Source organism: Mustela erminea, chromosome 19, assembly GCF_009829155.1.
Source record: "Mustela erminea isolate mMusErm1 chromosome 19, mMusErm1.Pri, whole genome shotgun sequence".
In the NCBI taxonomy this organism is placed as follows: Eukaryota; Metazoa; Chordata; class Mammalia; order Carnivora; family Mustelidae; genus Mustela; species Mustela erminea.
Window position 1 is genome coordinate 16,617,185 of NC_045632.1, and position 16,959 is coordinate 16,634,143.

Consider the following 16,959-nt stretch of genomic DNA (forward strand, 5'->3'; position numbering starts at 1 on the left):
TTGTACACTAAAAAGGGTGAATATTATCTTATATAAATACCTCAGTAAATTTGACTTTAAAAATACCTCAGTACTACAGTATCATAATACATATAAAAGAGAAATAACTGAAAGTAACTTACAATAAAATAACGTTTCCCTCTGTGAGGTTTGGGCACAGCCAAGCAGATGTTGATCCAATGCTTGTGTCAATATATAACTAGTAATGTTATTAAAAATAAAAGGATACCCTCATTGGTCTCCACTAGCCCTGCTCCTTAATAAGCCCTTACATTAAGTTACTTCATTCTCCATAATTATATTTTATAGGTGAGGCGATTGAGGCCCAGGGGGAAAGTTTGCTGGGTTGGCCCAGAATCCCTCAGCGGGTAAGTGTTGGCAGCAGGATTTCGATCCACATCCATAGCTCTGTCTATTCTGGTTGCATCACGGGAAGATCAGCTTGTGGTCTCCTGACACCCTTAGATCCCACTCTGGGCCATTAATTCCCCAGAGGGATATATGAAGCTAGGATCTCATCCTCAACCCTTCTCCTGTCCATGCAAACAGTGGGGATATGGAGAAGTAATGCTGGAGAACTAGCAGTAGCCACTCAGGGCCCTCATGAAGCAATGGGGAATCAGCATTATGTCAGTGGGGACCAACAGGGGAAAAGCAAATACTACCAGGATTTAATGGAGAGGTCATAGATACCGTGTTTCTGGGTAATGGACATCAGTAGATTTTTTGCTGGTTTTCAGTGGAGGTTCTACAGAGAGGGGGGATAGCGGAGGCTCCAAAATGCAGATGAAAATGTGGTTTGTGGTGATTTATCAGTCACTGCCCTTACTTGTGGCAATCATTACAGACACTGGTAGGTGGGGAAGAGGGAAATAGTCACCTTTGTTGTGATGGACAAGTAATGGAGGGAGATCACAAACCATCCTACTAGAAGTACAGAGAAAGTATCAGAAGATACTGTTAATGGTTGGATGGTCAGGGTGGTATATCACAGGTCCCTATTCTGAGGACCTGTAGAGTAAGTGGCCATCCGTAACCACTTACATGAAAGTAGGAATAAATGGGGAGTATAGAGGTTACTAGACTTTGTCACATATGAAGTAACAGACATTATGCTGGAGGTAATTTTGGAGGAGGTAAAAAGAAAATCCCCAGATGCTATTTCCTGGAATTAAAGAGGGCTGATAAACACAGTAGTGGAGGAAAAGAGGGATAATGGATGTCCAGATGCTGTGCTTGGGTAGGATAAGAGGGTCTCCAGATACTATCTTGAGGGCTCAGTAAACACTGTCCTACGTTGAGGCAGAACTGTAGGTTGCAAGACTTAGAGAAGCCCCAGATAACAGTATGGGATGAGTTAAAGTGAGTTAACTGTGGGTTGTCCACCATACATTGTTCAAAGACAGAGAAAGGCATATCGTGGATCATCAGATATTGTGAAAGGGTAAGGTGAAGGGAAGCTAAAGATGAATCAGACACTGATCTAAGGTGAAGTAACGTGATGTGTCACTAAGCACTATGAAATCTAGGTAAGGAGGTTAAAGGGCTTTCCCGCTTGACCAGGTTCTGTCCCGATCCTCAGTCACTATGCTGTTCACAAAGGCAAGAGCATCTCTACACAACCCCACTACTTCCCACTACCAGTTGTTACCAGTGCACCGACCTGGAGGAACCATTCTGCTGGTTCAGTTTGGCTGCCCAGAAGCTAAGTGTTCAATCAGACCCTCTGCCTGCATTTGAGAGGCCACTGCTGCCAGTCTTGGGTTGGACACCTAACTTCCAAGGACGGTCTGCCCTTTGGCTTTCAGCCCCTTCATACTATTAGCTTTGGGCCTGTCAGAGCACGAGTAGGTATGCAGTAAGGGTCTGGGGTGCGGTAAGGTTGTGCATTCTAGGGCAAAGTGAGGCTCTTCTGCAATGATTTTGGAGCTCACTGTGAGCTTTCTGAAACACGGTAAGAAATCTCGGAACACCCAAGCATCTATGTGGAAATTCCACCGTATAGGTTTTCCCTTCTTTAAAGTGGCTGTCATCAGGCCAAAAGGTTTAAGGTGATGTTTCAGCTTTAGGGCCAGGAAGGAGGCACAGCCCAGGTAAAAGCTAGAGATGAAAAAGCCTGGTATTTTAGACATGTTGGTTCTCCCCAGTGGAGTATCCCTACGCTGCAATATAGAAAAGATCAAAGGGAAGCTGTGATGAATAGGGTCATAACTCCACAATGTGCGTTTATTTATGTAATGCTTGTTGTCATCAGGCACAGGTCAAGGCTCATGGTGGAGAACAAACAGGGAAAAACATTCTAGTTTGGGAGCCACAGACAAAATATACAGGGTATCATGACAATAAGTGCTATGGAGAAGTAAGGAGGATAGAGGGGAAGGGGCCCAAATTTTAAACCAGTCAGCCTCTGTGAAAAGGTACCATTGGAAGGTATGAAGGAGCTAACCAAATGGATATGATGAACCTTGTTCTTCAGAGAGTGCAAAGGCCCTGAGGCAGCACCCGAACTGATGTGTTTGAGGCACATGGGGAGAAGGTGCTTGTGGAGCCCATGGCATGAAGATGGACACAGAGAAGACATGAACAATGAGGTTTTTAAAATATGAGTTACTGACTTATTATAAATGTCAGCTCTAAGGAAGGCAAATTAGCTGGAAGAACTATGAGGAACTATGAGGAAGACTGGATGAAAAGTTGACCAAAATGACCCAAAAACTCTACCTCAGAAGCTTTCTGAGGGTAGTGGAAGTTCACAAAACACTATCCTGGGAGCTAAATGAGATCATGGCAGTCAGCAGACAGACTGTTTAGCGCTATTGCACTTATGGGTGTCAGCAGATGAATGTGCTAAGGATTCATAAGGGTCAAAGACACTTCACTGGTAGATGCTTAACGGTGTTACAAGTCATGATGCTAGAGGATAATGAGTCAACATATACTCTTGAGGTTTGTGTCCTTATACATAAAGAACTTTTTAACTGAATTATCTTTCTTGATGGAAATACTCAATGGGGGTTGGATACACACAACCATGTTAGATTCAACAGAAGAATGAAAACACATCTGAAACTGTTAGTGTGTTCTGCAGCAAACATCTCACAGAACTTAGGGTTTGTCACTATTGTATATATTATGTTGTTCTACCATTCAACTTGTTGGCACTTTACCTATTCCACAGTAAACAGGGTTATCATTAAGACAACATAACATAAACTTTCCTCTGCAGAATTTGGTAACAGTGTTCCATCATATATATATTTAAGTAGGCTCCATGCCCAGTGCAGAGCCCAATGCAGGGCTCAAACTCACAACCATGAGATCAAGACCTGAGCTGAGAGCAAGAACCCGATGCTCAAACAACTGAACCACCCAGGTGCCCCGTTCCATCACATTTTTCAGGAGAAGCCTTCTTCTAATCTGCCAAATTGACAAAATTACTTTTCTTCCTATATGAATGCCTCAAGGCTTAATGAAGATGGTGACAATGTGTTGAAGGACCCCCTTCATTCAGGGCCCTCTTTGATATAGTAATGTGTGACATTTTGATGGGGTATTTCTACTTATGATAATATGCGTATTTTTCTGAACAAATTCAACGATGTACAATCAGACCTGATCTCACTGAGGTTTTTCTCATACTGTTCCTCTCAAGTGTGAATACTCTGATGGACACTGAGCACAGATTTCTGGACGAAGCCTTTTCCACAGACTACACACTTATAGGGTTTGTCTCCAGTGTGCGTTGTCTGGTGTTTATTCAGATTTGACCTATCTGTGAAAGCCTTTCCACACTCAGCACACACATAAGGCTTTTCCCCTGTGTGAATTCGTTGATGCACTTGGAGTTGTGATTTCTTAGTGAAAGATTTGCCACAGTCATTGCATTCATAAGGTTTCTCTCCAGTGTGAATTCTGTGATGTATAATCAATTCTGACTTCTGTCTAAAGGTCTTCCCACATTCAGAACAGATGTAGGGCTTTTCTCCAGTATGAGTTTTCTGGTGTTTACTGAGATTTGACCTGCCACTAAAGGCTTTCCCACACACAGCACACACATATGGTTTTTCTCCTGTGTGAATTGGTTGATGCACCAGGAGCTGAGACTTGGAGGTGAAGGATTTCCCACAATCATTGCATTCATAAGGTTTCTCTCCAGTATGAATTCTCTGATGAGTAATGAAGTTTGATTTCCGGATGAAAGCTCTTCCACACTCACTGCATACATAAGGTTTCTCTCCTGTATGAATTTTCTGATGCACAATGAGTATTGACTTCTGGTTGAAGGCTTTCCCACATTCATGGCATTCATACTGTCTTTCTCCAGTATGAATTTTCTGGTGTATGTTGAGGTGTGACTTTTGAGTAAAGGCTTTTCCACAGGTACCACATTCATAAGGTTTCTCTCCAGTATGAATTCTCTGATGTGTAATCAAGTCTGATCTTTGTGTGAAGGCCTTTCCACATTTAGGACATATATAGGATTTCTCTCCTGTATGAGTTTTCTGATGTGTAATAAGATTTGATCTGTTGGTGAATGCCTTCCCACATTTAGTGCATGTATAAGGTTTCTCTCCTGTGTGAATTCGTTTATGTACATGCAGTTGTGACTTGGAAGTAAAGGATTTCCCACAGTGGCCACATTTATAAGGTTTCTCTCCCGTGTGAATTATTTGATGTGCAATCAAGTGAGCCTTCTGGATGAAGGCTAGTCCACATTTCATGCACACATAAGATTTTTCTCCTGTATGGATTCTCTGATGCACCGTAAGTGCTGACTTCTGAGTAAAGGCTTTTCCACATTCACTGCATTCATAAGGTTTTTCCCCAGTGTGAATTCTCTGGTGTATAATCAGTTCTGACCTGTATGTAAAGGCCTTACCACAATCAGTACATATGGAAGACTTCTCTCTAATTTGAACTTTCTTGTGTGTGACGAGGTTGGAACTATTGTTGAACATCTTTCCATATTCAGTATAAAGAAAGGGTTTCATTTTTGTGTGAATTCGTTGATGTACCTGGAGTTGTGACTTAGAAATGAAGGACTTCCCACAGTTACTGCATTCATATGGTTTTTCTCCAGTATGAATTCTTCGGTGTGCAATCAAGTGTGTCTTCTGGATGAAGGCCTGTCCACATTCAATACATATATAGGATCGCTCACCTGTATGAATCTTCTGATGCATCTTGAGCGTGGACTTTTGCGTAAATGCTTTGCCACAATCCGTGCATTCGTGGTGTCTCTCTCCAGTATGAATTTTTTGATGTATACTGAGATCGGAGTTATAAGAGAACCCTTTTCCACACTCACTGCATTCATAAAGTTTTTCTCCAGTGTGAATTCTCTGGTGCCTTAAGAGAGAAGATACTTGGAAAAAAGCTTTTCCACATTCACTGCACTTATAGGGCTTCTCTCTAGTATGGGTTCTCTGATGTGTAATGAATTCTGGCTTCTTTACAAAAGCCTTGCCACAGTCAATGCACACATAGAGTTTTTCTCCTGTATGAACTTTCAGATGTACCCTGAGCTGTGACTTCTGGGTGAAGATCTTCCCAAATTCAGCACATTCATAAGATTTTTCCCCAGTATGAATTTTTTGATGTTGAGAGGGTGCTTGTTTATAGCTGAGGATTTTCCCACATTGATTATGGTCCCATAACTTCTCTCCTGTTGGAGAACACTCAGGGTCAGTATAGGAAGAAATTTTAATATGTTCAGTAATCTTATTTATGTTCTTTGATGCATTGTTTCTGTAATGACTGTGTAAATCTAAATTATACTTCAAAGCATTTCCAAATGAGTCACACTGGTGGGGTCTTTTTGGTGAAAGAATGTTTTGGCTCACATGAATTATTTTTCTAATGTCCTTATATTCTTCTATGTAATCCTTCTTTGTAGTCAAAATTTTCTTGATGAAAGCAACATCTCTTAAAGATTTGTTTTCTCTTTGCTGATAGCTCTCTATCTGGTCACCAATCTGCCATAATTCTTCTAGAATGAAATATAACAAAATTTCACTTGTAGCATCACCTTCCTTCTCAATGTAGAAAGCAGCTTTTTCAAAAATTCTCTGCTGTAACATTTGAAACCTAAACTCTTCTCAAAGGAGAATGATATTTTAGCTCAAAGACCAGTTAGCAGAGGCTAGAGGGGAAGGGTCAAATGGCTCATCCATGTTGAACACAGAGAAAAGGGTGACTCATTTGTTGAAGAGGCTAGTGACAGTGATGAAAGGAAATATTCTAGGATATAATTCACTGGTCAGAGTAAATAAACATTATGAACATAACCCACCAAGGACAAAAGTGGAAAAAGTAAGGCAAAGAACAAGATATATAGCACATCAGCATTTACATAAATTAATAACACCCCAAGTCACTTTAAATTTTAAAATAGGCATGCATTAAAAAATAGGTTTCTATCACATAAAATAACTGCCTATGGTGAGAAGTGAGATGGGTGTGGGGAAAAAGATATGGTAATAAATCAAAAAACAAAATACAAGAGTTCCTACCCTTATCTGAAGGGGACATGTTATAAGACCCTCATGGATACCTGCTGAATCCTCGGACTATACTGAACCTGATTTTTTTTTTCCTTATTCAGTCAAGGACTTTCAACTTTTCACTTAAAGGAAGCACTTTATGGCTTCTCTTTGGCATACTGGAATTGCCACCTTCATTACTCTTGTGCTCTAGGGCCACTGTTAAGTAAAATAAGGGTTACTTTAACAGAAGCACTACAATATCATGAGAGTCAATCTGATAACCAAGATGGCTACTAACTGACTAATGGTCAGGTAACATTTATAGCACGGATATGCTGGACAAAGGGATGATTCAACTCCTAGCCTGGATGGAGTGTGATGGCAACAGACTTCATCATGCTACTCAGAAAGGCACACACTTTAAAACTTATGGACTGTTTATTTTTGGAGTTTTCCATTTAGTATTTTTAGACTATGGGTGACTGAAACTGCACAAAGTGAAATTGCGGATAAGGGCCAACTACTACAATAGAGAATCTTTACCCAGACTGATGATGACAGTGTGCCCTGAATGAGGACCATGATTAAACTCAATCTTGTAAAATACAGAAATAAAACAATTACAAAAATCAGCCAACGAGCCAGAGAGACTTCAGTCAGTGTGAAGTCAACCAACATTGGAAGGAAATAATAGAAAAGTACTCCTAAAGGTTAAGTGACAAAGTCATCAGTTGGGTGAAAGGCATGGGGAATAAGGAAATAAGAAATCTTACGTCAGTGCCTATGGAGAAAAAAGACTGGTTGGAGTTAATGTTCTGAAGCATCCAATAGTGGAAAGAAAAATGACAGAGGACTACCAGGAGTGGAAGTGTGTAATCTACTTTGAAAGAAAGCAGATCCATGAATGCCTGAATGCATAAAGAATCTTGGACAATGGGGAAGGCAGAAAGAAAAAGAATGTTTGAGAAAAGGAGCATAGCCAAGAAAAAAAAAACCCTGAATGAGGCAGATTGGCATGTAATCCAGATTCCAAAAAGCCAAAGAAAATGATGATTAGACATGATGAAGGCATTTAGTCATCTGAGAGGCCAATGTCAAGGGTCTTCAGGCAAGGCAACAAAAAGTTAAAGCCTCCCAAAAGAGTCATCTTAATAGCATTTCAAAGATGCCAGTCTTTCTCAAGACAGCTGAGATTTGCTCCCCTTTCTCCCATCTGTCTGAGTCACACTCGCTCACCTGGACAGCTCTGATGTGGATCACACTGCAATTGCCATGGCTCCTGTCCTTGCTCCAACATGAAAACTTCTGGTTGGGGAACTTCATATCCTGTTCGTAAGAAATGATAAAGGACTGGATCCAGCTAATTGTGTTTCAAAGCACAATTAATAAAGTCTTGTTCAATGAAGTTTTTTTCTTCAGGAATGGAACCATATATTTCTAGGAACAGAGTAATATTCAGAATGCCCAAAGGGATAAAGAATCCTGGATAAATCAAGGACAGAACCATCACACTTCAGATGTCTCACAGCATTCAGCAACTGAGAATGGAAACACTGTGTGGAAGTGACTATGCTTACCCACAGAAAGCAGGTGACTGTAGGTCTCCAGCATCACATCCCGGTATAGGTTTCTCTGAGCAAGGTCTAGATGCTGCCATTCCTCTCTGCTGAAATCTACAGCCACATCCCTGAAGGACACCGATCCCTGTAAGGGCACATTCCTGTTCAATGTGAATAGTTAGCTTTGGGGGATGGAGAGACTATATTTAGGAATATGGAATGTTGGTTTTGTTGTTAATTTACTTCCTCCTTTTTTCCCCCTAATTTTAAAAGATTTTATTTTAGAGACCCAGAGTGGGAGGGGCAAAGGGAAAGAGAGAGAGAATCTCAAGCAGACTCCACACTGAGTGCAGAGCCCAACGTGGGGCTCAATCTCAACACCTCATTCATGACCTGAGCCAACACCAAGCATCCGATGCCCAAATGACTGCACCATCCAAGCAGGTTCCTCTTTGTAAAAACTCACCTCCCATTTCCCTTTTATTATGGAAAATTTTATTTTCCATTTTATTATGGAAAACTTTGAACATACAGAAAATTTAAAAGAATCTACGCAGTGAAAACTTGTATACCCACCACTCGGGATCTATCATTAGCATTTTAGTCTTTTTATTTTATCACACATCTATCTGTCCTTTTATCCAGCCATCAATCCATCTTCTATGCAGTTCAGAGTTAACTATAAATGCCAGTACACTTTGTGCTAAATACTTGAAAATGCAAATCATCAACCAGAGTATAATATTTGTCTACCTTTCTTAAGGTAAAATATACTCACAATGAAATGTACAAATTCACGATGTCCATCTGAAGTTTTGATAAATGTATACATTACACCTGTGTAACACAGGAACTTTAAAAAATGATTTTTCATATAGGGTACCTATTCAATATCTAGTTTTTCACAATATTTTGTGGAAGAAAGAAATCCAATTAAGAATTTCTGCCATTTGTTCTATACTACAGTCAGTTAATTATATTTCAAAGCTGAAGAATGAAATAGACTCTCTTTTAGTCTTCTAGCAAGTAGATGAATGACCTGTGATACAGCTTCTGAGTAATTTAGGACCAGACATTATGCTAGTCCTAGGAAGAAAGAAACCAATTATTTGTTTCTAATCTCTTAGCAACTTAAAATATCTAAGATTCAAAAGAAGGAAAAAAGAAGACACGTGTTCACTGAAGTGTCAAAAAGTAAATCTGTTACGTAGAACACACTGAAGACTCAAAAAAGTTAAAGGTATATTTGACAGAGGACAGTAAGTTTTTATTAGTTAAATTTAAGTTGAAAGATGAGTATGGGGGCCTGGGTGGCTCAGTTGGTTAAGTGTCTGGCTTTGGTTTGGGTCATGATCCTGGGGACCTGTAAGCAAGTACTATACTGTGCTCCCTGCTTAGCAGGGAGTCTGCTTCTCCCTCTGCACCCCACCCCCCAACTTGTGTGCACTCTCTCACTCTCTCGCAAAAATAAATAAATAAATAAAATCTTTTTAAAAAGTAAAGAAAAGGGCGCCTGGGTGGCTCAGTGAGTTAAGCCGCTGCCTTCGGCTCAGGTCATGATCTCAGGGTCCTGGGATCGAAGCCCGCATCGGGCTCTCTGCTCAGCAGGGAGTCTGCTTCCCTCTCTCTCTCTCTGCCTGGCTCTCTGTCTACTTGTGATCTCTCTCTGTCAAAGAAATAAATAAAATCTTTAAAAAAAAAAAAGTAAAGAAAAAAGAAAGATGATAAGGTAATACAAAATGGAGGGTAGGGAAGGTCATTTCCCAGAGAAGGCCAGTAAAGGTGAGGAGGTAGGAAAATACATGATGAGTCTGAGGAACACTAAATACCTCTATATAATGGAGAGAAGTCTGCATGCTATGTCAGGAAGGCACTAGGGTGTGATGAGAGCTTGATGAGAGAACAAGTAAAGATTTTTTACTTTTAGTAAAGGTAATTAATTAGATTTTTATTAATTCTTTTCATATAAAATCCCTATTGCAGGATAACGAAATAAATATGAGGAAAAGTTTCTTATAGAATGAGTCTAGCTAATAAATGAGGAAGTTAGAATATCATAATTTTTAATTCCTGTGAAATAATGAATTTATTCAGTAATCATTAATGGATGCTTAACTGTTTCAGGTGAAAGGCTGAAGTTTACAAAAGATGGACCAGCTAGTAACATCTACATCCAATGATCAATTTTAACATTACGAAAAGAGAGATAACCAAAAATTATGTCCTCCTGACATGATATAGTTTCATTATACTATCCATTAAGTATTCTTATCAATCCAACCTGAATCTTTTAAAGCCTCCAGATCTAAAAAATCATTCATAGATAAAAATGAAAGAAAGAGGAACATATTGAACAATATTAAGACTGGCTAAATCCAGAAGGCAGCAAATGGCACATTTCTTCAAAAAATAAATCACAATGGAAAAAAAAGTAGAAGGGAATCTTTTCTTTATTAAAAGAGACTTAAGGGGGTGCCTGGCTAGCTCAGCTGGTAAAGCAGGTGATGCTGGGTATGGAGATTACTTTAAAATAATATCTTTAAAAAAAGAGAGCGACTTAAGAGTCATACTAACCAAGTGCAACCTTGTAGACTTTGGCCCTTCACTAAAACAAACCAACATTAAAAAGACATTTATCACATGTTTAAAAAAACTCAAACAATAACCAGGTAATAGATGATACCTAGGAATTAATGTTATTTTCGGTGTGATAAGAACTTACCGGTTATGTTAAGCAAAAAGAGAGAAAAAAGAATTCTCATCTCTTAGAGATACATGTCAAAGTATTTACAGATAAGACAGGTGTTTGGGATTTGCTTTAAAATAATCCAGCAGCGGGGCTCCTGGGTGGCTCAGTGGGTTAAGCCGCTGCCTTCGGCTCAGGTCATGATCTTGGGGTCCTGGGATCGAGTCCCACATCGGGCTCTCTGCTCAGCAGGGAGCCTGCTTCCTCCTCTCTCTCTGCCTGCCTCTCTGCCTACTTGTGATCTCTGTCTGTCAAATAAATAAATAAATAATCTTAAAAAAAAATAATAATCCAGCAGCTATCCAGTTTTCCCAGCACCATTTATTGAAGAGACTGTCTTTTTTCCACTGTATATTTTTTCCTGTTTTGTCGAAGATTATTTGACCATAGAGTTGAGGGTCCATATCTGGGCTCTCTACTCTGTTCCACTGGTTTATGTGTCTGTTTTTATGCCAGTACATGCTGTCTTGGTGATCACAGCTTTGTAGTAAAGCTTGAAATCAGGTAACGTGATGCCCCCAGCTTTATTTTTGTTTTTCAACATTTCCTTAGCGATTCGGGGTCTCTTCTGATTCCATACAAATTTTTGGATTATTTGCTCCAGCTCTTTGAAGAATACGGTGGAATTTTGATCAGAATGGCATTAAAAGTATATACTGCTCTAAGCAGTATAGACATTTTAACAATGTTTATTCTTCCGTACACAAAGATAAACTCAAAATGGATGAAAGACCTCAACGTGAGACAGGAATCCATCAGAATCCTAGAGGAGAACATAGGTAGTAATCTCTTTGATATCAGCCACAGCAACATCTTTCAAGATATGTCTCCAAAGGCAAAGGAAACAAAAGCGAAAATAAACTTTTGGGACTTCATCAAAATCAAAAGCTTCTGCACAGCAAAGGAAACAGTCAAAAAAACAAAGAGGCAGCCCACGGAATGGGAGAAGATATTTGCAAATGACAGTACAGACAAAAGGTTGATATCCAGGATCTATAATGAACTCCTCAAACTCAACACACACGAAACAGGCAAACATATCAAAAAATGGGCAGAAGATATGAACAGACACTTCTCCAATATACACTATGGAGTATTATGCCTCCATCAGAAAGGATGAATACCCAACTTTTGTAGCAACATGGACGGGACTGGAAGAGATTATGCTGAGTGAAATAAGTCAAGCAGAGAGAGTCAATTATCATATGGTTTCACTTATTTGTGGAGCATAACAAATATCATGGAGGACAAGGGTGTTAGAGAGGAGAAGGGAGTTGGGGTATTGGAAGGGGAGGTGAATCATGAGAGACTATGGACTCTGAAAAACAATCTGAGGGGTTAAAGTGGCGGGGGGGGGGGGTGGGAGGTTGGGGTACCAGGTGGTGGGTATTATAGAGGGCACAGATTGCATGGAGCACTGGGTGTGGTGAAAAAGTAATGAATACTGTTTTTCTGAAAATAAATAAATTAATTTATAAAACAAAATAATAATCCAGCAGCTAAGGGGGCAGCAGGGTAGTTTTAGTTGGGAGTTAGAATGCCAGAATATTAACGACTACTAAAGCTAGGTGGTAAGCACAACAGATACAAGGGCTCCTTAAACTACTCTCTCTACTTCCGTATACATTTACTATTTTTTTAATAAAATATTTTTTAAAAACCTGATTCTCCTACTAAACATTTTTTTAATCTGTAAATGCATAATTGAAGGAATGGGTACCTGGCATAAACTTTTTTTTTTTTTTTAAAGGATTATAGGAGGGACACCTGGGTGCGCTGTCAGACTCTTGGTTTCAGCTCACATCATGATCTTACGGGTCATGAGATGGAGCCCCATGTTGGGTCCATGCTCAGTGGGGAGTCTGCTTGGGGGTTCTCTCTCTCTGCACCTCCCCCCACTCACCCACAGTCTCTCTCTTGCTCTAAAATAAATAAATCTTTTAAAAAAGGGGATTATAGGGACTTGAATACCCACACTCAGCAATTTATAGAAACAATAGATAGGAAATTAGAAGAACAAACAATAGGATCTATTAGATATTTATAGAGTACTCCAACTAACAAATGTGAAGTACACATTCTTTTCAAGCACCCAGAGAACAATGACTAAGAGAGATGATAATATAGGCTGTGAAACAAATTGCAACAAATTGAAAAGAACTGAAATAATACATAGCATTTCTGACCATAATGAAATCAAACTAAAAATCAGTAACAAAGACAACAAAAAAGTGCAAAGGAATTATATTACAAAATAATAACAAAAACTATCTGGAAAGCCACAAAATATGTAAAAATTAAACAACACATTTCTAAATAACCTGTATGTCAAAGAGGAATTTTCAAAGAAATTTTAAAAATACACAGAACTGGAAGAAAGTGCAAATACAATGTGTCAAAATCTGTTGGATGCAGATAAAGCAATACTGAAAGAGAAATTATAATACTAAATGCTTACATTAGAAAAGGGGAAACAATCCAATTAAAAAATGGGCAGAAGATCTGAACAGACATTTTTGCAAAAACATACAGAAGACCAACAGGTACATGAAAAGGTGCTCAATATCACTAGTCATTAGGGAAATGCATATCAAAACCATAATGAGATACCTTACACTTGCCAGAATGACTATTACAAAACAAAACAAAATTACTGATGAAGATGTAGAGAAAAGGGAAGCCTTGTGCACTATAGGTAAAAGCATAAATGGTGGGGGTGGGGGCGGTGCCTGGGTGACTGAGTTGGTTAAGCAGCCAACTCTAGACCTCAGCTCAGGTCTTCATTGCATGGTCATGAGTTCAAGCCCCATGTTGGGCTCCATGCTAGGCGTGGAGCCTACTTAAAAAAAAAAAAAAAAAAAAGTAAATTGGTACAACAGCTATAGAAAACCGTATAGAGGCTTCTCAAAAAACTAAAACTAGAACTACCATAATGATCCAGCAATTCCATGTCTGGGTATTTACCCAAAGGAAATGAAAACAAACTCAAAAAGATACATGCAGGGATGCCTGGATGGTAGTCAGTCAGTTAAGCATCTGACTCTTGGTTTTGGCTCAGGTCATGACCTCATGGGGTATGAGATCAAGCCCTGTATTAGGCTCTGCGCTCAGCATGGAATCTGCTTGGAATACTCTCTCTCCCTCTCTCCCTCCCTCCACTCATGCAGGCACACACACACACACGTCTCTCAAATAAATAAGTCTTTTTTTTTTTTTTTTTAAGATTTAATTTATTTGACAGAGAAAGAACATAAGCAGGGGGAGCAGCAGGCAGAGGGAGCAGCAGTTTCCTTGCTGAGGGAGTGGGACTTTCTGAGAGTCTGTGGGACTCAATCCCAAGACTTTAGGATCATGACCTGAGCCAAAGGCAGACACTTAATCAACTGAGCCACCCAAACATCCCTCAAATTAAAAAAATCTTTTAAAAAAAGATATATGCACCCCCCATTTTTACTGCAGCACTATTTATAGTAGCCAAGACATGAAAACAATCTGTGTCCATCGATGGAAGAACAGATAAAGAAAATGTGATACACACACACACATACACACACACACACACAAATGGGAGTATTATTCAGCCATAAAAAGGAAAGTACTCTTGCCATTTGTGACAGTATGGATGGACCTTGATGATATTATGCTAAGAGAAGTAAGTCAGACAGAGAAGTACAATTACCATATGATCTCATTTATATATGAATCTCAAAATGAAACAGAAGAAAATAAACAAAAGTCACAGAGAACAGATTAATGGTTACCAGAGGTGGGGGATGGGTAGTTGGCAAAATGGGTGAAGGCAGTCAAAAGGTAAACTTGCAGTTGTAAAAATAAATATGCCATGGGGCTCCAATGTTACAGCATGGTGACTCTAGTTAGTAGTACCGTAATGTCTAAAGCTGCCAAGAGTAAATCTTAAAAAGTTTTCATCACACAAAAAATTACAACTATATATGGTGATGAATATTAATTAGACTTAATGTGATGATCATTTCACAACATATACAAATACCATATTTACATAATAACATATTATGTTATATATACCTGAAACCGATACAATCTTATATGTCAAGCATAAATCAAAAAAAAAAGGAAAGGGAAAATTGATAAATCACTAATCTAAATTCCTACCTCAAGAAACTAGAAAAAGAGCAAAATAGATTCAAAGCAAGTAGAAAAAAGAATATAATAAAGAACAGGTATCATTGAAATTGAAAACAAAATTTTAAAAAACACACAAAGTGTACGTGGTTGGGTCAGTCAGTTAAGAGTCTGCCTTCGGCTCAAGTCATGATCCCAGGGTCCTGGGATCAAGCCCTGCGTCAGGCTCCCTGATCAGCAGGGTGTCTGCTTTTCCCTCTCCCTGCCACTCTGCCTATTTGTTCCCTCTGTTCTCTCTCTGCCAAATAAATAAAATCTGAAACAAAACAAATAAAAAAGCCAAACAAGAAAAATCAATAAAACACAATCCAGTTATTTGAAAAAATTCAGTAAAATTGATAAGCTTTGTTGACTGATCTAGTAGTCAACAGACTGACAAAAATAAAAAGATACAAATCACCAATGTCTATAATGAAAGCTAAGAAATATGAGTACAGATCCAGGGTTGCCTGGGTAGCTCAGTCGGTTAAGCATCTGACTCTTGGCTTCAGCTCAGATCATGATCTCAGGGTCCTGGGATCGAGCCCTGTGTGAGTCTGCTTGTCCCTCTTTCCCTCTCTGCTCTTCTCCCAACTCATGCTCTCTCTTTCAAATAAATAAAATCTTAAAAAAAAAAAAAAAATACAGATCCAGCAGCCATTTAAAGGAAAATAAGAGACTATAAAAACTCTATGGTAATAGATGCAAAACTTAGAAGAAATGTACCACTTCTTCAAAACTGCAAGCTCCCAGAAGTCAACTACTATGGAACAGAATAGATGATGATCCTATAACCATTAAATTAAATTCTTAATTTAAAAGTTCCTGAAAAAAGAAATCTCCGGTCCTAGAGAGTTTTCCTAGAGAATACTACTAAATATTTAAAGAAGAGTTAGTCTCCCTCTTCTCTCTCTGCCTGCCTCTCTGCCTACTTGTGATCTCTGTCAAATGAATTAATAAAAATCTTTAAAGAAGAGTTAGCGATTTTTGTGAGGCCAGCATTACCCTGATACCAAATTAGACAAAGACAGCATGAAATAAATACTACAGGACAGTATATCTCATGAACTTATGTGCAGACATCCTCAAAAAACATTAACAATCAGTAATGAACGAAAGGAGTTGTGAACCACCACTGTATTATATTTTGCAATGCCCTATGAGGATCTAGAACTGTTTCAAGATAAATAAAAATACATTGAAGAAGGTGTATTCTCAAAACAGAACATTTTGGAATAGGAAAAACTGGAAAATCAGTTTTGAGACCCCCGCACAATTCATGTAAAACAATATGAATTTCTTACTTACCTAAAGTTAAGGCTGGAGTAGTAAAGCTACAGAAGGGATTGATATTGAGGAGATGAAATTAATATCAGTTGTGAAGGTAAGAAAAAGGGACTCAAATAATTATCTGTTATTCATTCAGTACAACTGCTGACTTATACATATTGAAATTTAGGTGATAAGACACGTACAAGTATGTACGCTAAGTAGTTGAATAGAGAACTAGTATGGAGATAAAGATTCAGGAGTTGTATATTCAGAGGATGCCACTGAATTCAGGGGAGGGAAAGAGCATACAGGAAGGACAAGGACAGAAGAAAGTTCATCTGTATCTGTGGAATATATATCTTAGAAATTTGTGATTTTTTATGTCTAAATTATGATTTTTTTATTTCTTCATTTAATTGTGGTCAGAGACTATAAGTTTGCTTCTTTGTGATGTGTTGATTCTATTCATGGGGCTTAAAACATTGTCATTTCTTTAAAAATGTTCCCTATAGGGGTGCCTGAATGGCTCAGTGGGTTGAGCCTCTGCCTTCGGCTCAGGTCATGATCTCAGGGTCCTTGGATCAAGCTCCACATAGGGCTCTCTACTTAGCGGGGAGCCTGCTTTGCTCCCCCACCCCCCTGCTTGCCTCTCTGCCTACTTGTGATCTCTCTCTGTCAAATAAATAAAATCTTACATAAAAATGTTCCCTATATATTTGCAAAGAATACATGTGTTCCAGTTTTTCTTTTTCAC

General features: G+C 38.9%; 1 protein-coding gene across 1 annotated transcript in view; it reads right to left on the reverse strand.

The window, feature by feature from the left end:
- LOC116579805 (zinc finger protein 573) overlaps positions 1-16,959 on the reverse strand; it is a 68,055-nt gene that overhangs the window by 43,893 nt on the left and 7,203 nt on the right. The window contains exons 3-5 of the mRNA XM_032325598.1: positions 8,063-8,189; positions 7,722-7,811; positions 3,711-5,989 (exon numbers count right to left, since the gene is read on the reverse strand). Coding sequence (XP_032181489.1) covers positions 3,711-5,989; positions 7,722-7,811; positions 8,063-8,189 — 2,496 coding nt within the window. The remainder of the gene's footprint in view (positions 1-3,710; positions 5,990-7,721; positions 7,812-8,062; positions 8,190-16,959) is intronic.